Raw genomic sequence first — 24,908 nt, forward strand, 5'->3', positions numbered from 1 at the left:
ACAGGTGTTTTACTTGTGTTTAAAATTACAGATTGTATTTTGTTTTAGGGGTTACACAGGGTTGCAACTTAACAGATAATGTCCTGGCAGAAAATTACCAATACCTTTTTTGTTTTTCTACAATTGTTTTCTTACAGTGTACCTAACTGAACAACAATAGGTACAAGCTAATAACATGTATTTATATTTATATATTGACTGATGTGCTGGCTAGCTGTTTAATGGTTTCCACTTATTGTGTAATTTAGATGAAAATATGTGCCTTTTTAATTGAGTCACTTTTCAAAAGTTGCCAAATGCATTATAAAAATAGCTAAATTTATTAATAGGTGCTTTTTGGAAAAGAAGTTGCTAGGGTAGTCTGAAAAATTCCTAAATGTAGCAACAAAATAGCTAAGTTGGCAACACTACTGACTGGGAGTATTCACTCTTTTCCAGTAGGTGGAGCCCTTTTGTCAGGCACGGGAAGAGGCAAAATATCGCGAGAACAGAGCGTGGCATTAACTCATGGCAAAGCATGTCAACGGTGTGCTTTTGAGCCAACAAGCTGCTTAACTAATTAAGTAACATCAACTTTTTATTTTTCAAGTAACGACTTTGAAAGGACCAACGCCAAAATGAGTTTACTCGCCAAGATAGCCGAAATCGAGAACGAGGTGGGTTGACATTTACAGTAATGTGTGAAGTATAGCCGTTAGCACTTTAGCGCCAAACCCATTCAATAGAGAATCCTACTGCATTTCATAAATGAACCTGAGATTAAATAATCCAGTCTGTTAAATCTTACATAATGGTAAAAGCTAGGAAAGTCTGTTGTTGTCTTGACATTGTCATTGTAACTCTGTGCGGTTTCATGAACTGACTGTGTGCTGCAGATGGCTCGTACTCAGAAGAATAAGGCCACAGCTCATCATCTGGGCCTGCTGAAGGCTAGATTAGCCAAACTGAGGAGGGAACTCATCACTCCTAAAGGAGGCAGCGGAGGAGGCACTGGAGAGGGTCGGTGCTGTTCCATCATCACATACACATGTTACAATATCTTGTTTAAAGCGCTTCACGCACCTGTTTTTATAAGGAGGTCCTGAGTGATTAAATGGTGGTCTGTTATCACTTTGTGTTTTCCCCTCAGGTTTTGATGTGGCAAAAACTGGTGATGCCCGTATAGGTTTTGTGGGCTTCCCATCAGTGGGCAAATCCACTCTTCTGAGTAACTTGGCTGGTGTGTATTCTGAGGTAGCTGCCTATGAGTTCACCACACTGACAACAGTACCAGGAGTGATCCGCTATAAAGGAGCTAAAATTCAGGTAAAACTCTTTAGACTAGTGCATCATACACCAGGCAGAGTGATTGTAATAGTGTGTTCTGTAGGGCTGGGTATTGACACAAATTTCTTGATTCGATTTCGATCTCAATCGGATTCTGTATTAATTCATTTGAATGTACATTAGGTACAGTACATGCTAATTATTCTCAAGGAAAAAAAAGTCTCTCAACTAATGCTTGTACTATACAGGGAACCATCATTTTGTATATTATAATATTAATGCAAAAATTAATTAACTGATTTGTATACAAACATTTACATTGCGCATAAGGCAGGTTTTATAATAACTTTTTAGTGATAAAATTGTTTCTACTTTTTTGAAATATAAGCGCATATATTTCAAAAAAATGTTCCTCTCTAGTGTTAATTTTTCAAGCTAACTATTGAGCTACAATCATTAATTGTTTACAAGCTGACATCTTTCCACAGTTAAAACATTGATTTAGTGATTACATGAGACATGATACATTTCAGTAAGTTGTACTGTGTTTTTCAGTAGGGCCGGGTAAACAATATCGATTTCTCGATTTTAATCAATTCTCATTTTTACGACTGATATCGATTCCTAAATCCTAAGAATCAATTAGTCTACAGTGCTTCCCACAGGTTTGAAATATACTTGCGGTGGTAGTCGGGTGAAAAATCCTCCTATTACCCACGGCACAAAAATGGTCTACTACATTTTTTTTTTTAACAGTATTTTTATTTATTGAAATTAATTTTAATTACATGGCATACTATTACATTTAATTATATACTAATATTATGCATTGTAAATTATGCAAAATTACAGCATTTAAATGGTTCTCCTTTTCCTATGTTCTCCTTGCTGTCATATAGTGTCTCTCTCAGTGAATGGGACACAGATTTTACTAGTAAAATTTATATAATGAATAATATGTGTGTCAAATAATGTTCTTAGTCTTTTCTTCCTGTGGTGGAGACTACAATAATTTACTATGAATTAAATGGAAATCAAATTAAATACAATTTATTGTGTAACCAAAATACCAATAATGCCCAAAAGAAAAAGAAAAAAATATAGTGTGTGACTTTTAATTATAAACAAGCCCGAAATAAACCAGGACTCTTATTTTGAAATGTATACACAACTTCAGGCTGATCCTTCAGATTCTTACAATCGTCTAAAACAATTTATATAAAGGTCATAAAGTAGACATTGTAATAATTCATCAACTTGAGTTCATTAGCAATCGCTTGCATAAATCAGCGCTTTTCATTGATTGAGAATCACTTTGAAGCAGTCTGAAGCGCTGTTGCGCGAGCTTGTAGAACGAGCGCTGCCTTGTAACTTTGCAACATGCAGCGCTCTTTGTGAAATATCCAGCGCGTCTCTGATATAGAGATATACTTGGGCGGCGGTTAATATACCTCGGCGGCCCGCCCAAGTATAGACTATGTGTGGGAAGCACTGGTCTAGTCTGTTTTCAGTTGATGAATGAACAGAACATGTAGCACGCCTCCCATCCAATAAATCGCAATAATCTTTGTGTTTTGTTACTTTTGATATTAGGCAAAGTCTCGGGTTTCAAATGACATCCATCTTATTGTGAGATTAAAAAAAGAAATACCATTTTGGCGCTGTTTAATGTGACTTGACAGTTGGCATTAGCGTCTCAGTTAAAGAGAAGCGGCAGCGCGAGCTCATGTGAACTGATCCTCTCCTCCGCTTTAATACTAGTTACAGCGTGAAATAAACATGAATAAACATCTGAAGGTATGTTAAAATATACAGTATACAACTTTCCGAAATCCATATTGTGTCTCGTGTTTCAATCAGTGTTTCAACCTCAGAAAGACGTCAATATAACAGCTTGTAAACAATGTCATGTAATGTCACATTTACCTCAGAAAAACATATTCGGTGACCATAAACTCATTAGTCAGCTAGAAAAGTGAACTCTAGATAGCAGCATTCTGATAAATATAGCTATGCACTGTTACATATTCATTATTATGGTCTTCAATATTTGATGCATGTTTGAATAAATCAGATATGACAGCCATGATTTAAATGTTTATATAAAAAAAAAAAAAAAAAACGAATTGGAGTAGAAATATGATTATGTAATTCTAAACTTCTTTTATTATAAAAAAACATAATTGAGTGTAATTTGTGTTTGTATATAAATAAGTTAATTTAAACCTTCAATATTATAGTACCAACTGACTCCCATGTGTAGTTTACAGCATTAGTTGAGAGATTTTTTTTTTCCTCTAGAAAATTTGCCATGTACTGTAACTGATATACTACATCCCAAATAATCTATATCAAATTGAATCGAAATTGTAATCGAATCGCAAGCATGTGAATAGAAATCGAATCGAATCGTAAAAATTGTGTCAATACCCAGCCCAATTTTCAAAACACCTTCTGATGTTCATAACTAATAGTAAAGAGGAAGAGGCGGCTGTACGCCATATAAAAAGAACACCAATTGTTTGATATTTATTGTTTGAATTCCATAATAAAATTGACAGCATTTGAAAGCTAAGACATTGTTTCAAATTAAAGTAACAAAGCACAAGACTAAAAGATTGGTTCTTAGGATTTAAGAATAAATGTTGGTTCATTAGAATGAGAGTTTAAAATCGAGAAATCAATATTTTCAACCCAGCCCTAGTGTTCTGTGAAAATAGTTTATTGAGGCCCTTTCCTTTTTGGCTTCACAGTTTTGCTAAATGACTAAAACAAATAAAACATTCAAGTTTGACCATTTTTATTTGTTTTATTAGCTCCTGGATCTCCCAGGTATCATTGAGGGGGCCAAAGATGGCAAGGGCAGAGGACGACAAGTCATTGCTGGTAACAAACCATTAATCTACAGACTCTTATTTGATGACACTTTCAGTGCACTTTTGTCTTTTAAGTGTGCTTCTCTGATCTTAGCGTTCCCTAATCTTGCCTCCTTCCAACAGTTGCTCGCACTTGCAACCTCATCCTGATCGTCTTGGACGTTCTAAAGCCTCTTGGACACAAGAAGCTCATTGAACATGAGTTGGAAGGTTTTGGTATCCGGCTTAACAAGAAACCACCAAATATTGGCTTCAAGAAGAAAGACAAGGGTGGAATCAACTTCACAGCTACTGTACGACTTCAGTGTGCCATTAATATTGCATACATTTATAAAAGTATATAAAAATATTATTTATAATGGAATATTGCAGTGTCTATTGTAAATGATTTATCCTTGCACATCATTTTTTTTACATTATAAAAATAACCTCTTCCCTCCAATAACAATTTTCCACTCTTTGAGAAGCCTTTTCACCCGTATATACATCACAATAGAGACGAAAACCAATTTTGGTTTCATGCCGATTTTAAACGGTTCTTCATTAGCCTGGGTGCCAGCCCGAACCCCGCCCACAACATTTTTTGGACGGGAAGTTCGGTCTGGACTCGATCCATTGTGGAGTAATTATGCTCGGCTCCCAGAAGGCCGAGCCAATCAAATTGCCAGGGCGGGCTTTAATCGATGATGGACAGGCTATCTGCGGTTACGTAACCACCCACGTCATCAAAGAGCGCTTGGGTTGAATTGGTTGACTGCAGCTGGAGAAGTAAGATGTTTAGATTCCGCTATCACGTCTGTAATAAAAGAAATCGACAGCGCATTCATTTTAAAAGACGAACAAAGAACCGCAATCAAGGCATTTGTCGATGGGAAAGATGTGTTTGCCGTCCTTCCAACGGGATTCGGCAAAAGTTTAAGTACAAGTTCAACATACGTCACTTACTGCGTTGCTCTGATTGGTTGTAGGTCTATCCAATTGAGTGCAGAGTTTTTTTTTTTTTTACTGGTTCGGTTAAGACACGCCCCATAATTCAAGTGCAATGGAGCAGTATCAGACTCACATTCTGCCTAGAATATGAGTATGACGAAGTCAGGCTAGTTCTTCATAACATGAACATAATTTGTATGTCTTTAAATGTTTTGAATGTTTTAAATCAGATCAGTTGTGTTTACAATTGTCATCATGCTTTTATGTTTTAGTGTGCTCAAAGTGAGTTGGATTCTGAGACTGTGAAAAGCATCCTTTCTGAATATAAGATCCACAACGCGGATATAACCTTACGAAGCGACGCTACAGCTGACGACCTCATTGACGTGGTGGAAGGAAACCGGTAGGACCATATTCACATCCTCCATCTTCAGGCATTCTCACTTTAGAAGAGATTTCTCACATGGATGTTTTTCCTCTCCTCTAGGGTTTACCTCCCCTGCATCTACGTACTCAACAAAATCGACCAGATCTCTATTGAGGAGCTGGACGTTATCTACAAAATCCCTCACTGCGTGCCAATCTCAGCTCACCACCGCTGGAACTTTGACGACCTGTTGGAAAGGATCTGGGACTACCTGCAACTAGTGCGCATGTGAGTTACGTGTTCTGCTGACCTTGTTGCAATGCATTCTGGGATTGCATGCTTAGTTATGCTGGTCAAAATTATGGCCAAAGTTACATGCTTTCTGGAGCAGAACCTTGCAAGCACAAATGAAAATAAGTGATTTGCTGTACACATTGTCTTCTGAAATGTCACTTTCAGAGAAAATACCCTGTGTGAAGTTTACAGGAACACAAATTGATCATAATGTTCTATTGTCTGGTGTTCACTGCCAGACTTTAAAGTTTACAATATACACTATGTATCATAAAGCTACAGCAGAATGAATAATAACAATAACACTGATATATTTTACAGCTACACAAAGCCTAAAGGACAGCTTCCTGATTACACGTCACCTGTAGTGCTTCCAGATGGAAAGACATCTGTTGAGGACTTCTGCTTAAAGATTCACAAAAACCTCATCAAAGAGTTCAAATAGTAAGTGACTTCAGAATGTTTAAGGAAGCTCTTGTATTTGCATTTATGTATTTCCTTTTTAATTCTGTACGTCATTGTTCATTTGTGTTGAGATCTGATTTAAATTCCTGATAGCAAATGGCTCTGATGTAATGGCAGCACTGGTTATCTTTATTTCTCACACATGAGCACAGTATCTTAAACTCAGTTCCAAGGTTACAGTGTACAGTGCGTTACTTCCTTTGGTTGGGAAGACCTTGTTCCTAAAATCTGCATAAGAGCCTTTGCAAAAAGAAAAAAGCCAGTGCATCTGACTCTTAATTGGATATATTAATATTTGACTTGTCCTTTAGTTTGTTTTATATTTAGTCTCTTTTGAGTTTTAGTATCAATTTGTTATTTATATATACTATTATAATACTATTACTAACATTTACAATTCATTTTTTTTTTATATATTTTCAGTTTTTATTTTGATTTGTTTTTGTGCTTATGTCATTTGTATTTTTTTTTATATATATATATATATATATATATATATATATATATATATATATATATATATCTGTTTAGCTTTATTTTTATTTTAGTTTGAATAATTTTAGTATTTCAAGTAAAATGTAAGGGTTTTTCATCTAAAATTTACATTTTATTTTATTATTTACTTATGCAATTTATAATTTTTTTTTTAATACTTGTTATTTGCAACACAGAATCAGATCAACAGTCTCAAATTTAATGCTCCTAATGCATTAAAAAAAACTATACAAAAAAAAAAAATCCACAAAAAGCCACAGTTCACTTTTGGGTCAAAACTGGACCGAACACAAAAGGTGTAACAATTTATTTTATATGGTTATATCTCTTACATTTTTTGTTTAAGAAGCCTTTCAAAAATTTGTCAGGGTAACTAGTTTTTGCCAAAATGCCATAGTTAACGCAGTTTTTGTAAAACTCACACTGTTTATAGGAGACACCCCTATTAATGTATGGTTTATTATTAATTTATTATAGTGTTGTCAAAAGTACCGACTTCGGTACCTAGTCGGTACTAAAATTTAAAAAATGTGACGCTTTGAGCGCTGTTGAGTGGATTCGTAAACATCTCTGATTGGCCTTTGTTTTCACGGCTCATCGGATATGTCTGTGATAGGCTTCAATGATCAAAGCTGTAAAAACGTTGTAAATAGTAATTCAATTAATCTCTTCACTAAGCGCTTACACAGATACACACGGGAGCGTTTGAAAGCAGGCGTCTTTCGCGGATCGGTCCACTGTTAGACGCCTGCTTTCACTTCCGTGTGCTTTCAAATTCTCCCACGCGTTGATCATTGTAGCCAATCACAGGCATATCCAATGAGCGCGTCAACACAATGGCCAATCAGAGATGTTTACAAATCCGCTCAACAGCGCTCAAAGCGTCACGTTTTTAAAATTTCAGTACCGATAGGTACTGAAGTCGGTACTTTTGACAACACTAATTTATTATATATAATTTATTTATTTTTTATTCATTTTCTATTTAATTAGTGTAAAGTACTTGGTAACAGTTTTTATTTCCTATTAACAGTAACGGTAGTAACTACAGTATTTTGGCAGAACCTATTACTGCGGTAGGGAAGGACTTTTTAGTTTTTTGTTTTGTTCACTTCAAGTGACTCCCCAGAATAGCAAGTCTTTATTACTAGGGATGCACCAAAATGAAAATTCTTGGCTGAAGCCAAAACTGAATATAATGAAACACTTGGCCGAAGACTGAATCCTGAATGCGGTTTTTCACATTATTTTCCTCCCATTTATTGTGCCAATTTTTTCACCATTGCATAAATTACATAGTCAAAATGTGCTTTTTTACTGTTTTGTCTTGCTTTTCAAAGAAACAATCAATTACAAAACTACAATTTAAGAATATTATTTAACACTGAACATTTTTTAAGATTCCAGCAGACATCATACCAACAAAGCACAATATAAATTAAAATAAATTTAAATAAAAATCTTTTTTTATTTGGCCAGATATCATACTCTGTATGCCTACAACTAGAAAGTGCAGTAAAAAGTGCATTGAAAAGAGTGCAAAAAAGTGGATGAACCCATAACAAATGAATAATCGTCATAGACATAGGCCTTATTAGCCTACTTCTTCCTGAAAAGTGGCAGGTTCTTCTTTATGAAAGTAGCTTCTCTGCTTTCTCACGTGAAAGTCGCTTTCTCTTCTCATCGGTGACATGAGATGCAGCGTTAAACAGTCTCTCTCTGTCGGTGCTTGTGCATGGATCAGACAAGTACCTAGGACCAGAATCGTTAAATATTTAAATATTCCCATTTTTTGACAGTTGCTCATTTCAAAACAGTGATGACTCAGAGATAATGAAATTCAGCAGAACAGTGTCTGCCAACGGCCATTTTTGTTGCGTCTTTCTCAGACACTTTATAATGCCTCCACACTGTCGACATGTTTGCTGCATTTAGAAAGCCTGCGTGTCTCACTTTACTCTGATTGCTATTTGGTCGCATCTTCAAAACGGCATTGTTTAGTAAAAATTTATTTCTGTCTTTTCACTTACTTGGCTGAACACTGAAAGTGCTGTTTTTATTTATTTATTTATTGCTATTTTTGGCTGAATAATTTTGGTTGCCGAACATTCGGTGCATCCCTAACCTGTTGGTATTAATTTGGTACTGTTTTTAAAAAAAAAAAAATGTGTCTTGTCAATGAAGGAAGATTTAAAAGTCTTTGTAAAACAAATGCTACTGTGTTGAAACGTGCCTAGCATCATCTCTTTCTCTTCTCTCTGCAGTGCACTGGTGTGGGGGTCGTCAGTGAAGCATAACCCGCAGAAAGTCGGAAAAGACCATGTGCTAGAAGATGAGGATGTAATCCAGCTGGTCAAGAAATAAAAAGACTCTGATGCTTTGCATGATCATTACACTTCAAATAAGAAGTAATAAGACATTTCTAAATGCCCCGAAGGTTCCCATGGCACCAATGTTGGTATTTTTTTGACTCTGACAAAGTATTACTGTAAATCACACAAATTCATTGGGCATATTAATGTCTCTTCATTTGAATTTTGCTTGATTTGGCATCAGAAATGGTTTGAATGCAGTTATAGAATAAGTGCATCTGTGGGCTACAAAATAAAGTGAACTTCAATAAAACCCTAATATAAAAATCCATGGATGTCTAAATGTGACAGTGTTATGAATGATAAAACATTTGATTCAAGTCTTTTTGTTGAATTGTCAGAATTGTTTACCTGATGAACAAAATCAACTGAGATATCTAGTCAGTAACCAGCACTTCATATGGTTTAATCCAGTAGTCTCGTGATCACATATAATACCCTCCCCCGTTGTGACAATCAATCACTCAGGATAACCAGGCCACTTAGCGGATGAAACGAATGGGGAATGATACACACCCAGTCAGAAGCACTGATGCCCTTAAATTGCCCCACTCACTAGGGACATTTGACATTATAAATGTGTGATGAGTGCAAGCTGCTCCAAAGGTTAATCAGCCAAAAAGCCTTTTTATTTGCTTTTGCAATTGAGCTAATACAAAGTCAACAATACCACAATTAAAAACGATTCTTATGCTGAGTACCTTTGGATAACTTTATTTGTGATTTTCAGACCTGGACTACTCATGAAAATTACAAAGTAGTATAGTGATTGCACATTTTTCAAGAAGTTATATTGATGTACTATATTCATTGGCTAGTAATTGCTCATTGTGAGTGCTTGTAAGAATCTCTATAGAACAAATTCTTAAAATGCTTATTCAGTAATCACAAACAACATGAAAGTTCCTTATAGAAGGCCATCTTGTGATGACTACAAATCTTTACGTCTATTTCACAATGCAAGTACTTTTTAGTTATTGGTCAGTCTGCTTTAAGATGTGGCAGTGCAAAATAATTTCTCAAATCAATTGAGATTAAACGGCAAAATGATCTACCTTTTCAAAATATCTAGAAAAGGAGATGCACTGAATGCTTCGTTGGTGTTCTTGTTTTTTTTAAATTATGTACACTCAAATTATTTGGGTCCCGTCTTTTTCCATTCAAAATGATTGATTATAAAGCATCATACCAGTCACCCTTTTCACAAAACAATGGCTAATGCGGACAGTACAATAAATAATTTTCTCAAAGAAAACATAATTGAAAGATGCAGTATGTTATCATTGAGAACTTAAAGCGCAGCGTCAGCAAACACTTAAAATCTGGCATTCGTTTCTTCTGGTGAGGTTATTGAGTTCATGGAGATGAAATGGAGGCATATCCAGGCATTGATCCGAGTCTATTTTTTAAGATGGTAGGGACGTATGCCTATGGCAGAGGAACCAGCGCTCACCCATCAAGCTCCGCCCTTCCCCCACCCATCTTCCCCTGCTGCACTTTCCCCTGTAAATTATAGCAGCACTTTAGCTAATGAAAGAGTTGAAGTCCGGGCACTAATAAAAGCCATTAAGTGAATAAAGCGCTTCCCCCTCTAACAAAATTAAAGAATTTGCCCCCTCCTCAAGAGGGAGGACTCTGTATTAATATTTATGAATTGCGGAACTGGACCCTCTACCCCCTCCCAATGACACATACCCTGGCCCACACCACCCAACTTCTCCTCAGCAACCCACCTATCCTGGGTGATATTGTATGACCCCCCCGCAAGGCGGAGGGAGGGGCGGAGTATGGGGGGTGTTGGAGGAGAGACATCCTGGACAACTTGCCTTCAGTCTGGCTAACAGGTCCAGTCCAGACACCGAGCTCAGAACAGCAGCTCCTTTTCGCCCTCAGCTGATCTTAGTTTCCGTTGAGCCGAGATCAAGAGACATTGGTCACAGCATGAAGATTTGCTTTGAGGACATCCATCTCTGTAGGAACCTGTTGGAAGGTCCTCTACAAGACCTCTTATAGATGGTATTCTACAAGATTGAGGTGAGAGTCCTAAATGCGCAAAGTTGTTGAATGCCTTAACCGTTCTTCTTTTCTTACAGAGCAGCGCTGACAATTCCTTAGAACAGTTTCAGTGCACTCTTGGAATTTGTTTTGAGCCTTTTGGACAAGTCCACTTCAAGGTAACAGATTTTCAAAGGGTTATTGCGCAAGAGGGTGGTGAAATACGCTGCTGAACCAACTGGGTAAGAAGTAATGTTTGCCATAAATTTGTAGAAGGATAGATTCTAGGGTCAGCGAGACACCAAACGTACCATGAAACTTGTTGAAGAATATAGGTGTAAACAATGTCTTCATCCATTCATACTTTATCAGCTGTTCTTTCTGATCCTCACCCTCCATTCTCCACCAACATCCCAAACTATCATCCTTGATAATGTTTGTTTCCTTCCATTTCATCATGCTAAGTGGTTCAGTTGTCCAACCTTTAGAGTTGATTAGCGCACCCATCCTTCCCATTCCCACTAAAATGTCCCTTGGGTCATGGCAAGTAAGAGGGTAATATGATTACCACCCTGATAGATGGGCAGAATCCAGGCAGTTTTTTTGAAGAGACTCTGGGATACCATAGGAAAAGTTACTGCAAGAGATTTTGTAGTAAAAAGTTCAGAATTTATCCTTAGGTCCGATTGTTGAGGGATAGATGACATTGGCAAGCTGTGAAAGAAAGCGACATTGGTAGTTTATTCTTATTTGCCCCCTAGAGCAGTCAATTTGGGCAAGTCAAGCTAAGGATCTATTGATGTCCCTTAACAAGACAACCATTAGTCCAACAAACTCTATTTCTATAGATTTTCTGAAAACCTCTGAACAATTGAATGACAGCAAACTCATTTGATTACCAAACCACTCTCATTCGTTAACCACCATTCTGGAGCTCTCTTGGGTTCCATTTCAGTATTTTACTAAAATTTTAGAAAATTGACAGTTTTGTCGACTGGCATAGGTAGTAGGGACGTGTACGATTTTCGGAGAGGGTGGGGTTTGACGCAGTTTTTGCGCAGGAAGGGCGGTGCCTGCGAATCTCTGCAGTGAGAACGTGACCTATGACTAATCTTTTTTTCCCCTTTTTTTAATTTTGCAGAGATCCTTAGTCGCAGTCTATCACAAACACCTTTTCAGCCCATCTCCCATTGTGTGGGACACTTGCTCTCGGTAATCACCTGCAACAACCTCTATGATACTGATCTTCTTGAATTCCAGTGATTTCCAGTTTTTGGAAACCTGAGTACAATCCTTTTGAGAACAGATACAACATCGAAGGATGGCTGAAGAACACTCTTGACGACAACTTCTTGATATTTTGATGGTCTTTTTGAATTACCTTCGACCAGTGATCTATGCGATTGTCTTTCCACCTTACGTAGATTGGAGCCTTGACCTGTTCCCAGACATCCCTTATTGTAATCTGCATGATTTTGAACAGCATTTTAATATACATGGACCATTCTCCGTCTTGTCTTTTGTGACTGATCCAGAACCTGAACGAGTTTCTACTGACTTTGCCCAGGACACCATTGTGCTTGATCTAACCATGCAGTTCCCTTTCTGTCCATGGTTGTGCCAAGCACTTTGGAGACTTGTGTGCACTTTCGTCTGTTTTTCTTCGTACATTTTGTTAATTTCCTCTTAGATCCAAATTTATAGAACCTTGTGCAACAGTCTGACAAGTGTAATGTTCTTGTCCCAAACAAGAGTATTTTAAAGAATAAAACCCCTTGTGTTGTTGTTTTGTGTGTTGAGTGTGACATGATCATTATAGTTAGAAAAACAAAGCAAGGAGTGGAAATGGTAACACTGTGGTCAAAATAGTGTTACTTCTGTTGCCAACCAGCACTTCATCAACAAAGCTGATGCCATGGTTTGACATATTTCTTTCTTTATGTCCTTTCCATTTCCATTTATAACTATAGACACACAGGGGAACACATAACCAACCCCCCAATGTTCAGAGTAGCGCTCTTCTTCTTCTTCTTCTTCTTCTTTTGTTTAACAATTGATTTGAAAACCATTTGTCATGGTTGTCCAAGATGAATTTCCCAGACACGGGACAATAAAGTATATTCAGTTCTATTCTATGAAAAAGGCGATTGCACTGCCCAAGTCTAGCTGAATCCCCATTCATCCTTAGAAAATGTCCTTAAAAAATTTTGCACATTAGCCACCCTTTTAACTATTGAAACATAAATATCTGGGCAAAAAAAGCTTTAGTAATGCAAATCTTGTTCGAGTAAATGCAATCTTAGATGTAGTCAGGGAGGTCACGATGGGTGGAGCTCACTGCAGAGCAGCATTTACAGTCAGTCTCCAGATGAATGAACCACTCTGTTTTACCATCAGAGGTCATGTTAGGTTGCACCGCTCAGCTCAGCTCCAGTCATTTTCAAAGTAATGGACTCTGCTTGGATATTGTGTCATCTGTCTCTGCTCAAGTATCTTTTATTTAATCCTTTGAAATTCAACCTCTACAGGAGAGCAGCTCGCATTGTTTATAGCACCTTATGAAGCTTTTGAACACTAACCGATTTGTCCAGCGGGTCAAAAAAATGCATTGCAATCATAATGTGGATGAAAGAATTTGTAACGATGGATGCAATCCATCGATAACAGCTACCAGAGAATTCCAGCCAATGAAAATGTGCTGTAATTAAAGAGCAACCATGACAACCATTATGTACTTTGTCTGTATATACTGAAGAAGTCAGTGGTCTGGGTGTGATGTGCATGATGAACAGTAACAACAGCAGCACACATATCCATATGCATATAACTCTAGACTTTTACTGTTACAATAGAATGTCATTGGTGTTGCAAAGCTTGCTGACACATTGCTGGATATAGCCAGGGCTTTGCTGTGCAGTTATGCTAAGTAGTTGCTATTCTAGTTTTTGCCTATTTTATCATCCACTGGGCGAAAATCATTCAGCACATCATAGCAAAGTAATTTAAGGTATGTTTAGATCAACCCTCAATATGAGCAATAATACTAATGCTTGCCTTAGCAATCATCACTATTAATAAATATGTATACTATTAAGTAAATACAATCTATCAATGAAATATATTATTAGAGTAACTATTAGTTATTAGTTTGTATTGGAGTAACAAATTTTGTCTGCTATTGTGCCCAGAAGTTGATGATTAAAGTTATAAAAACACCATACTCACTAGTAACCTGTTTTGATTGTCTACATCAATAAAATGAAACAAGACTCAAAATTAATTTCATTTAATTTATTTTCACCAATTAATGATTTAGAAGGATCATTTTCACATTAGAGCAAAAACAAACCCATGCTCCTGACCTCTCACACATTCATTCTGTTTCACATGAGATTACAGTAGAACGCTTCTAGTTTAGATATTAGAAAAAGTGAAAATGCTATCAAGTGCACTTTTCAGTATACTAGAGAATATCTCGGATTTCAACATGATGAAATAGCATGATGAAACATTAAACGCACTCAACAACCATATTTAGGACAGTCGTGTCAAATTGCCTGGACATAATTTAACACTGTTACTTTTGGGAAACGGAAAAATATATCACACTGGCAAGTTTGCATTTGTATGTATTGCGGAGCAAAAAAAAAAAAAAAAAAAAAAAAATGCAGTTATGCTCCATGAGCCTTTTTCTGTGGCATTCGACAACATGCCACAGATGTCAATAGAGCATAACTTCTATTAACCTGAAATATTCCTTAGTAACAGAAGACGTACCTTTGACTGACCACTGTGAGCATTAGTTTTAAACATGATCATCATCCATAACAGAGCAGAGCAAAAAAAATAAAAATAAAAAAAAATTAAAAAAAAATTTAAAAAAATTTTGCAGCCTTTTTTTTTTTTTTAATTAAACACAGTGAGATGTAAACGGGCAGTGCTATCTAGGTGTTAAACACAAATACATTCAAACCACATTTTTTTTATAATGAACCTGGCATGACAAGGGTATTACAGCTGAATAAAAAAAAACAAACAAACAAAAACTAACAGTACAAACAAAAGGGGGAATTTACAATTTCATAAGATACAAGAGTTAATAGGACAGATATTCAAAAGCAAAAAGTCACATGTTTGGGTATATCGATGTCCACCAACAAGCCTAACTCAACAGTGTGTATTCTTTGGGACATAATTCCACTGCAAAGTTAATTGCCCCTCCTGTAACATGTAATATGCAACACAGGAAATTGATGTAATACGTTCAATAAAGTGTCATGCCATTATTAAGAGCTTCATTCAAACAGAGGACATCTGGATGCCATACTTATATGGAGTATATATTTGCACACATCCACCAAGTAACATCTGACCTTGGGATTCAATAGATCTGCGTTCATCTTAATTTTCCCTCTGCAGAAACCATAAAGAAGAAACGCATCACAAAAGTCAACATGCACGTACCTTTGCATTTCCTCAGATGATTTACATTTTTCTCCCCACAGCAAACTGAAGTGCTACTGTATCTGCAATTTCACTGCTGTGTTATTACAAATATCAGTATGTAATGATGGGATGGAGACAAAAACAGGATAAGAAACTTGATTTATGTCCGCAGGTTGTTCAAAGTTGAACAAAATGACTAATCTGCATTAACAAGCAAAGTTTGACACTACTGATTTTTTTTTTTTTTTTACTTTTTTTTGAAGTATAAACATGTACAATACAGACAATACCGTTAAAGTGGATTCCCAATCACAAAAAAAAAAAAAAATCCCATAACTCTTTGCACTTGCACAAAATCCATCCTGCAGTGAGTTTGTATGCCGATTGCAGACTGCCCTTCCACTTTTCATTACAATATAGAGTCAGTCAGCGTCGCTGACTCTCATAGCGTCCTCATTTGCTGGAGTTCAGAGTACAATAGATGTTTTAGACTGCAAACAGCCCTGTAGAGCACAGGAGGAAGTCCAGCCTGTCCGTGAGGATGTTGCAGTTCGCATAAGACACACCTCTCTTTTGTTTCCAGAGCAGGTTTTGGTGATCTTGTGAAGGCTGTTTGGGTTTTACTGGCAATGAACATTCACACAGTAAACGAGGACGATGGGGAGTCAATCTGGTTCAGCTGAGAGCAGTTCATCACAGTATAAGCTGGAGAAAAGAACCACAAAGAGAAAAAAACGTGGCTTTGTACAGAAGCAACTTCCTGAACTTGAAGCTTTTTTGGGACATGTACACGGTTCTCCTGTTGTTTTTCAGCATCTCAACTGCATGATCTATTCTGATGATCGTGATATAAAGAAATGCGCAGTGAAATACTGCTTTGGTATGAGTGTTTACAATTAATAACGGCGTTATTTTGGCTCATCTCAGCAGTCTGGCATAGATGCACCCTACAGAAAGAGGAAGTAAACTAAAAGCACAAAAAGCGAGGGATACGAGCTAGTGCAGTTAATTTTGGGAATAGATGGTTCAGTTTTCTTTGTGGCTTCAATTAATGAAATATCCTGTTCTGGGTCATTTTGCCACAGTACATCAATCGCTGTGGCCAGAGGCTCAGGCGTAGATCTGGCTTGAGCCTCTGGTGTGAGCACTGTCAGCTCCTAGTCTTTCTTGGGTGGGTTGGGTAGGTTTTGCGATGCTGACGTAGTCGTGGACACCAAAGTCCATGTTTTTAGCTCTGAGAGCAGCGGTGTGAAGCTTCTCCAGGAAGTCTGGCATGCCTGTGGGACACAGAGAGGAAGTGAAATCTATGCTAACAGGTGTCAAGAAACAGCAGCTGCAGAAAGGGCAGAATTCAAGGACGACTACCATAATGGCAGCTAAATCATATGTGAAATTCCAAATTGTGATACTTAAATGAATAACTGTTTTCTATTTGAATATATTTAAAAATGATTAAAAAAAAATATTCCTATGATGCAAAGCTGAATTTTCAGCATCATTACTCGTCTTTAGTGTCACATGATCCTTAAGAAATCATTCTAATATGCTGATTTGATGCTCAAGAAACATTTCTTATTATTATCATCATTATCATCTTAATATTTTTGCAGAAACAGTGATATATTTATTTTCTTTGATGAATAGAATTTATTTGAAATAGATTTTGTAACATTATATTGTTAATCATTACTGTCAATTTTGATCTGAATTTGTCCTTGATAAGTAATACATTTCTTAAAAAAAAAAAAAAAAAATATATATATATATATATATATATATATATATATATATATATATATATATATATATATATATATATATATATATATACACTCCACACCTGGCCACATTTATATTGCCAGGTGTGGCAAAAGGTAATCTTGGACCCTGGATACAACCCACTTTAAAAAAAAAAAAAAAAAAAACTCCCAAATAGTTACATTACAGTTTAAAGTCGGCATGAAACGGAAGTTGCGATTGTCTTTTCTTTTGTACTGTGACGTCTATCCAAGTGAAACGGCATCTGAAATGAGAGGGCGGGACTTGATTTCGTCCTTCGGAAATTGATTGGAAGTTGGCCGTTGCTAACGAAATGGACGCAGATATGAATTACTAACTCCGAGCACTCACGTTACTGTAAGGGCTTTATTGAGGATGACGAGGACGGTTAACGGCACTAAACAGCCAGAGAGACTGACTGACTGACTGATGGTGTGTGTCCGTTGGCGCGGAGCGAGCAGTTAAAAGAGCGAGTGTTTTCAGTTCATTCCTATGGAAGTTGAGCCGCGCGTAAGTTAAGTGACGCTCAACTTCCATAAGAATTAATCTAAAAATGCTCTGGTTGCTTGCTCTGCTCCAGTGGAAAACGCAGCCTGACTGACTGAGCGTGTCGCAGGTTCCTTTCCATGTTTACTGTACACCCCAATGACTGGCATCAGCGGTGTTTAATGCATTAATCTCTATAAAGTGAAGCACAGCATTTACCCCATACGTCACTGCAATTCCAGATAGCTCCACCCTTGCGCCATAGCATGTGACAGGAAGAGACGATGAGTCGTTTTGAAGGGGGATGGGAGGTTAATGATTTTGATTAAAGATTATGAGGGCACATGAATTTTTTAAAAATAATGAAGTTCACGGATACATTATTGATAATAAATACTACAATATTCCATAAAAAAATAAGAATTGTTAATTTTGATTTCATGCCGACTTTAACAGAACAGTTTAAGTGCAAAAGACAGATGGCTCACCACTAGACACCATCCAGCTGACGCAGTAGCGAGGGAAGACCGTCTGGGGATCATCACTGTAGGTCAGCAGGTAATCAAAGCCATTCTGTTAAGACAACATAACTAGCTTAAGACTGCATGCTAAAACCAACCGCAGACAGACTGACACACAAAAGATTCCCTGTTCTCACCTCGTCAAATGACCTGTGTGGGCGGATGACCATCTTAGACTGGTAAGAGTGCACTCGGACGAATTCCTGGGTCTCTGGGACACTGGGGTGTTTAACGGCTCTGAGTGGAGAAAGAAGGCACACTTAATATAAGGGACACACTTAATCCAATAAACACTAATTCAAATGTTACTAAAAAATTCCTATAAAATGGTAACAACACTTACCTGGAGACTAAGATCATTAAGTTGTTTTCCATATCAACTTGATATCGGCGCACATAGACATAGTCTCTGGAGTACATAGGATACTGCACAGGAAAGGTCACTAAATTATTACATCACTGGATATTAAACAACACTATAAATACTAACAGATACATCAAATAAAAAAAAAAAATTACTAAAAAAGGAAAAGTTTTTCCTTTGTGTTTTTCATTTACAGATGACAACGTTGTCAAAATGATCCACCTTCACATGGATCTGCAAAAACTATTAAAAATGCTTTATTTTTCATGCCAGGCCAGTAGTTGGCGATATCACTTTGCAAAGAAACACTACGCACCTATCGACTGAACACATAATATGCATGCGCATGACGGCATCGTTTTCACAATGTGTGTTTTTGTAGTTTACACAGAGACGAGCCCAGGTCATTGTCGTGTAAATAAACAGCCAAAACGCATAAAAAGTTTTACGTTTTTTGTTAAAATACAGTATAGTGTAAAGGGCCCCTAAGACAACTAATGTATTTCTTCTTCTTGTCATTTTAATCAAGCTACACTACTGCTATTGAATTATAACTCAAATGTGTCCATAAATACTTAAAATCCTTATTTTAATTTTTAAGTACACAATCAAGGCTGTTGTTAACTTGTAAACACCCATAAGTCCTTGCACTTGAATAATTTATGTACTGTATGCTTAGGTGATACATTGGCTGTTATTAGAATCAATATAAAGTACTGTTCAAAAGTTTAGGATAAGATATTTTTAAAGAAATGCAACCCATTTTCTCTCAAAAATGCTATTTTATAAGTGTAGCTTATTTTTTTAACCATGCAGCAAATGTTTAAAAATATCTTAAAAAATTACTATAGATAGATAGATAGTATTAATCAGTCAAAATTCTTACAGTCAGTCAACCACATAATTATGAGCATCCCTACTTCAAATAGAAAACAGTTCTTTTAAATTTAAATAATATTTCTCTATATTAATTCTCTATATTTAAATCTCTATATTATTGATCAAATAACTGCAGCCTTGATGAGCATAAGAGGCTTATTTCAAAAACATTTTAAAATATCTTACCAACCCAAGCTTTTGTGCATCTTTACTTAAATGTCCACTTTACTTTTCAAAAAAGTATGTTTACTTGGATTTTAAGTAAACATAGATTCTAAGATTTCGTAGACTTAGAAGTTATTGCTTTGCACGCTTAAAGTAATGTCAACCTATTACGATTTTTAAGTTTGAATCATCCAAGCAACTTCTTTCATCAACAAATTCTTGCAAATGAATGAGGCACGGCATGAAGAAGATTAAGCTTAAAGGCTTTTAAATCTTCTGTCAACTAGTACTAGATTACACTTCTTTTAATTCATGTCAGGCAGACTCACTGTCCATTGAAAAAATAACAAGGATGTTTTCTTGTTATGACAGAACATAGCAGAGAACTGGATTCATAGCTTACTGGAAAATGCGTCGCCCAATGAACGACCTCGGTGCCTGTGTTTACATCTCTGTCCACCACTTCCAGTTTTATAACCAGTGCGTCCCACTTCTTTCTGTACTCGGTGTCCAACTGAAGTGAAGGGAAATATTTGGGAGAGTCTAAATATAACATTCAGATACCAACCACATGCATGCACCTAGATAAATCATCATCGAAAACAAGAGTGCAAGGCAGGTGATGCCTGAAACATGTAATGTGCAAAGTATACTTCGTTTTTCACGGGTATGTGAACAGTTGCACACATAGCGCATGAGTACTACTGTGCTGATACCGAAATTGCTGTCAGGCACACTGTACACATACCCTAGTGTACACGTAAGAAGCGAAGTACACTGTGGGCTTTAGACTATGGAAAGGCTGAGCAATCCTGAAGCACATATTCACCCGACACAAATGGTACATCATACAGGTAGTTTTTGTCTTGCTGGAACAATGAAATAAGTTTCAAATTAATTCAATTATTGAGTACCTGAACATTGAAGAACTGCCTGGGGGTGACGTCTGTATATGAACCAAACACTGTAAAGATGCAAATAGATTATTTGAATAGGATTAGATAAATGGTTATTATGATTATCAGTTAAATACGAAAGTCTTTAAAGGTGCACATGCCCTAGCAGAAATATCCTATTCACAAACATATTAAAGGTGCCCTAGAATCAAAAATTGAATTTACCTTGGCATAGTTGAATAACAACAGTTCAGTACATGGAAAAGACATACATTTAGTTTCAAACTTCCTTTTTTTTCCTCCTTATGTAAATCTCATTTGTTTAAAAGACCTCCGGAAAACAGGCGAATCTCAACATAACACAGACTGTTACGTAACAGTCGGGATCATTAATATGTACGCCCCCAATATTTGCATATGCCAGCCCATGTTCAAGGCATTACACAAGGGCAGTTAGTATTAACGTCTGGATGTGCACAGCTGAATAATCATACTAGGTAAGCAAGCAAGGACAATAGCGAAAAATGGCAGATGGAGCGATAATAACTGACATGATCCACGATATCATGATATTTTTATTGATATTTGTAAATTGTCTTTCTAAATGTTTCGTTAGCATGTTGCTAATGTACTGTTAAATGTGGTTAAAGTTACCATCGGTTATTACTGTATTCACGGAGACAAGACTGTCATTATTTTCATTATTAAACACTTGCAGTCTGTATAATTCATAAACACAACTTCATTCTTTATAAATCTCTCCAACGGTGTGTAATGTTAGCTTTAGCCACGGAGCACTATCAAACTCATTCAGAATCAAATGTAAACATCCAAATAAATACTGTACTCACATGATCCGATCCATGCATGCAGCATGCATAACGAACATCTTGTAAAGATCCATTTGAGGGTTATATTAGCTGTGTGAACTTTGTTTATGCACTGTATTATAGTCGAGAGCTCGGGAGGCAGGGAGCGCGCGATTTAAAGGGACCGCGCTGAATCGGTGCATAGTTAATGATGCCCCAAAATAGGCAGTTAAAAAAAATTTATTAAAAAAAATCTATGGGGTATTTTGAGCTGAAACTTCAGACACTTTCAGGGGACACCTTAGACTTATATTACATTTTGTGAAGGAACGTTCTACGGCACCTTTAAAACACACATAAATTTACAAAAATGTATTCATTACTAACTAATGACACTTGACACAATAAATATACATAATGTTACCATTTAAAACGTACCTCTGTATTCAAAAAGATGGCTACCCTCGATAGGTCTCCTCCAAACTCTGAAGTTTTTCTTCTCCATGACCACTTCCCATCCAGAATCCACATGCACGGCTGTCTTTGGTGTCACGTTCTGGCTCCTCACCTCCTCCAGTGCCTGCAGCTCCCATGCACACCTAAAGCGCAGATTTAAACAAGTTGTTCCTTTAAAATTGGAACATGAAATGATACAAAACGTGTTCAAATCTGTTTAAATGACATTTTGCTAAACTGTAAATCCCACAGCCAATTCGATGTCAGTACGCCTGAACGCGAAGAGTGATTAACAGGTAGAGAGCCTTTTCTATTGGTTAATACAGTTTTTTTCAGTTGCTAACAAGCATTGTTCAATAACGAAACCACATTTTCAAAACTTTTCACACAGTCTGAATGTTGGCCAAACAGTTAATCTTACCTACAAAACTTACTCAGACCAACATAACACTGGCAACAATTCTCATTCAGAAAACACACATTTCATTCACAACACACTGACCTAAAAAACACTAACAACAGGAAGCATTACATAATTGATGAACTTTTCTTTTTTAAAGTTTCAATGATTTTCCACATAAATCAGTTCTTCATATAGAATACTGTAACACAATTTCACTTCATTGAAAGCATTTGTAACACGAATGAATCGGAATTCATTTTTTTATATGAATATAGTACTTGCAAATTATAACCAAAAGGTGAAAAAAAAAAGAGGGAAAAAACTCTGGTGCTGCAATGATAATAAAAAAAGAATAAATAAAATACATTCTACACATTACTGTAACAACATGTGTAGTTGTTCATTATAGTAAAGTACAGTGATGGTTCTAGTCTGCTCTCTCTCTTGCATTGGAGTGGGTGGAATTTCAGCTAAAATTGCAATTAGCTTGTAATGATTATTTTTTTAATTTTTGGCTATAAAATTGAGAATATTTTAAAATAATTACTGCATAAATGCTTGGAATTTGCCATCATTCTGTTCTGAATGTGTTTTTAATATTTTTGAATGCAGTGTGGTAGCATTAGAAAAATGTGCTGAAAATACATAGTATTTTGCATGTTGTGGAGTACGCATGGGAAAAGAGTTCCTGAATTTTGAAAAGTGTGGTCACTGAATGCATTTTGTCTGAAAGCAATGAAAAATGGTTTACAGTTTGGTCTGCATTGACTTCTGTTTCGCTGACTGTGTAAACAGTTTTGAAAATGTGGTTTCGGTATTGAACAATGCTTGTTAGCAACTGAAAAAAAAAAAAAAAAAAAAAAACTGTAAAAGAGTGGGCCGCTCCACTGTCACTATTGTGATGCTTACAAAGCTAAGGCCTGATCGATAATAGACGCGTAAGCTTAAAGGTTCAATAAGTGACTCTCTACAGAAACATTTTTTGTTATAATGGTTGAAAGTCTCCTCATATCCTGATAGCAATCACCATGTTAAATGGTCTAAATGTATTTTTATAAATATATATCGTCTGTGGAAGGCATAGAACCATAAAATGCTCATCCAATTATTATATTCGGTCTGAATTAATTAATATTAACATGGCAACCCATGACGTTTTAACCAGAGCTGTTCAGTCAGGCTAGGAATTATGCGTATCCATGTCAACACCGAAATGAATCTGCAGCAGTCAGGTACAAGCGCTCTAAAGGTGTTTGCGTTCATTGTTATTGTAATGTAATGTGCTTTGAGACATGAAGTAGTTTTACGCTGTCTTGTCTTCTGTGACCCTTTGCCGAGAGCAGCTGTGTGTGTGCGTGTGCGTTCATGTGTTTTGGAGGAAGTGTGGCTTTGGACAGCGATTTGCAGGGAGGGTGGGATCGTATGCTTTCAATGCTAGCAAGCTAACGTTGGCGTTTCCCAGATCACCTACTAAACCTTTAAGAAGAGTGAATGTCAGATAATGGGAAGACATTATGTGTCGTACTTCTAGAATTACATAAAGCAACATAATGCCACATAAAACACTGCATAAGTGAGGGAAGTACCTTCTCAGCTCATCATCTCGGATCTTCTCGTCTTCCCACATGAAGACTCCAGCCAGTGCTGCCATGAGCTTTCCAGTGGGGGCGTGTTTGCTCTGCAGGCGTCGCCATATGCTGCCCACGAGTGTCCACCTGCTTCTCTCAGAGTACAGGTTTGAGTACAGCTCTCCTATCTGAAAAGCCCTTCTCAGCCTCTGGCCCGTCACAAAGCTACAGTGGCTGGCGAATAGAGACCATAGTCTCTCCTTCTTCTTTTTCTCGGAGGCCAGTTTGTTCGTTCCCCTTCCTGCTTTTTGGAGCCATGACAGCAGCAGGCCCACGCGCTCACCCAGCCATGATTTGCTACTTACCGCGCCGCATTGATTAAAAGTGCTAAAGCTTTGCAGTCGGACAGCTCTGGCCCCCATGTTACACACAGGGCGATGCTGGACGGAGGACAACATCTTCGTTTCTAGAACCACGGACTGATTATATCTAGAATGAGACTTTGATGTGCACTTTAAAGCGCCCTGAATTAGCTAAAAAGCAATGATTTACTATACAAATTAGTTCCCATGTGGTAAAAGGAGTCAGATAACAAGTGCAACCCAATGTCAAGTTGACATGCACTAGCTATTATCTTGCAATCTAGTTAACGACAGCTGAAATGCACGAGAGCAGAATAACCAACTTTTTCGTATTTTCATCTCATATTAATAAAACGCAGTAATAGTAGTTGACTAGATAAACAAACAGTCTGACATTTACGAACAACTGCAATAACAGAGCAACTGACTAGCTAGCCAAGCTTTATCGACATGCCATCGCAGGCAAACAGTGATTAAATCAACAAAAACAACTCTAATGTTTTAACAGTATATCATACCAAGTATTTTATATCAGCTAAATTGATTTTTGTATTCCTATCGTTAAATTAATCTTACTTTTATCTTCGTGCGTTAGCTTCATGCCCTCACACCTCTCCAGTGGAGTGCCAGTTTGCATGACGAACACGCCTGTTGACCACGCCCATCTCCGTCTTTGCGAGTTATTATTGGCTGTCTCTTACGTCAAGGATGCAC

General features: G+C 36.9%; 2 protein-coding genes across 2 annotated transcripts; one reads left to right on the plus strand and one right to left on the minus strand.

The window, feature by feature from the left end:
• Positions 1 to 463: 463 nt before the first annotated feature.
• On the plus strand, positions 464 to 9,336 carry drg1 (developmentally regulated GTP binding protein 1). The gene is made up of 9 exons (XM_048173247.1): positions 464 to 656; positions 876 to 999; positions 1,130 to 1,305; positions 4,083 to 4,152; positions 4,266 to 4,435; positions 5,345 to 5,475; positions 5,560 to 5,727; positions 6,055 to 6,177; positions 8,958 to 9,336. Exons 1-9 carry the CDS (start codon positions 618 to 620, stop codon positions 9,055 to 9,057), a joined length of 1,101 nt encoding a protein of 366 aa, XP_048029204.1. The 5' UTR covers positions 464 to 617; the 3' UTR covers positions 9,058 to 9,336.
• A 5,000-nt stretch (positions 9,337 to 14,336) lies between these two features.
• Positions 14,337 to 24,846, minus strand: stard7 (StAR-related lipid transfer (START) domain containing 7). Its single transcript, XM_048173256.1, has 8 exons — positions 23,851 to 24,846; positions 21,844 to 22,004; positions 20,615 to 20,664; positions 20,104 to 20,214; positions 18,636 to 18,718; positions 18,430 to 18,529; positions 18,260 to 18,344; positions 14,337 to 16,783 (listed from the first exon to the last, which is right to left on the minus strand). Exons 1-8 carry the CDS (start codon positions 24,288 to 24,290, stop codon positions 16,617 to 16,619), a joined length of 1,197 nt encoding a protein of 398 aa, XP_048029213.1. The 5' UTR covers positions 24,291 to 24,846; the 3' UTR covers positions 14,337 to 16,616.
• Positions 24,847 to 24,908: the final 62 nt, after the last annotated feature.

The sequence above is a fragment of the Megalobrama amblycephala genome, linkage group LG2, assembly GCF_018812025.1.
Source record: "Megalobrama amblycephala isolate DHTTF-2021 linkage group LG2, ASM1881202v1, whole genome shotgun sequence".
NCBI classification, from domain to species: Eukaryota; Metazoa; Chordata; class Actinopteri; order Cypriniformes; family Xenocyprididae; genus Megalobrama; species Megalobrama amblycephala.

Excerpts from the sequence above, each read along its gene's own strand:
- stard7 (XM_048173256.1), bottom strand. The coding sequence starts at position 24,290 with ATGTTGTCCTCCGTCCAGCATCGCCCTGTGTGTAACATGGGGGCCAGA. Across the intron at positions 20,665-21,843 it reads CCATCTTTTTGAATACAGAG|TGTTTGGTTCATATACAGAC; the intron begins GTACGTTTTAAA and ends GCATCTTTACAG. Across the intron at positions 18,719-20,103 it reads ATTGGGCGACGCATTTTCCA|TATCCTATGTACTCCAGAGA; the intron begins GTAAGCTATGAA and ends TTTCCTGTGCAG.
- drg1 (XM_048173247.1), top strand. The coding sequence starts at position 618 with ATGAGTTTACTCGCCAAGATAGCCGAAATCGAGAACGAG. Across the intron at positions 657-875 it reads TAGCCGAAATCGAGAACGAG|ATGGCTCGTACTCAGAAGAA; the intron begins GTGGGTTGACAT and ends TGTGTGCTGCAG. Across the intron at positions 1,000-1,129 it reads CGGAGGAGGCACTGGAGAGG|GTTTTGATGTGGCAAAAACT; the intron begins GTCGGTGCTGTT and ends TTTTCCCCTCAG.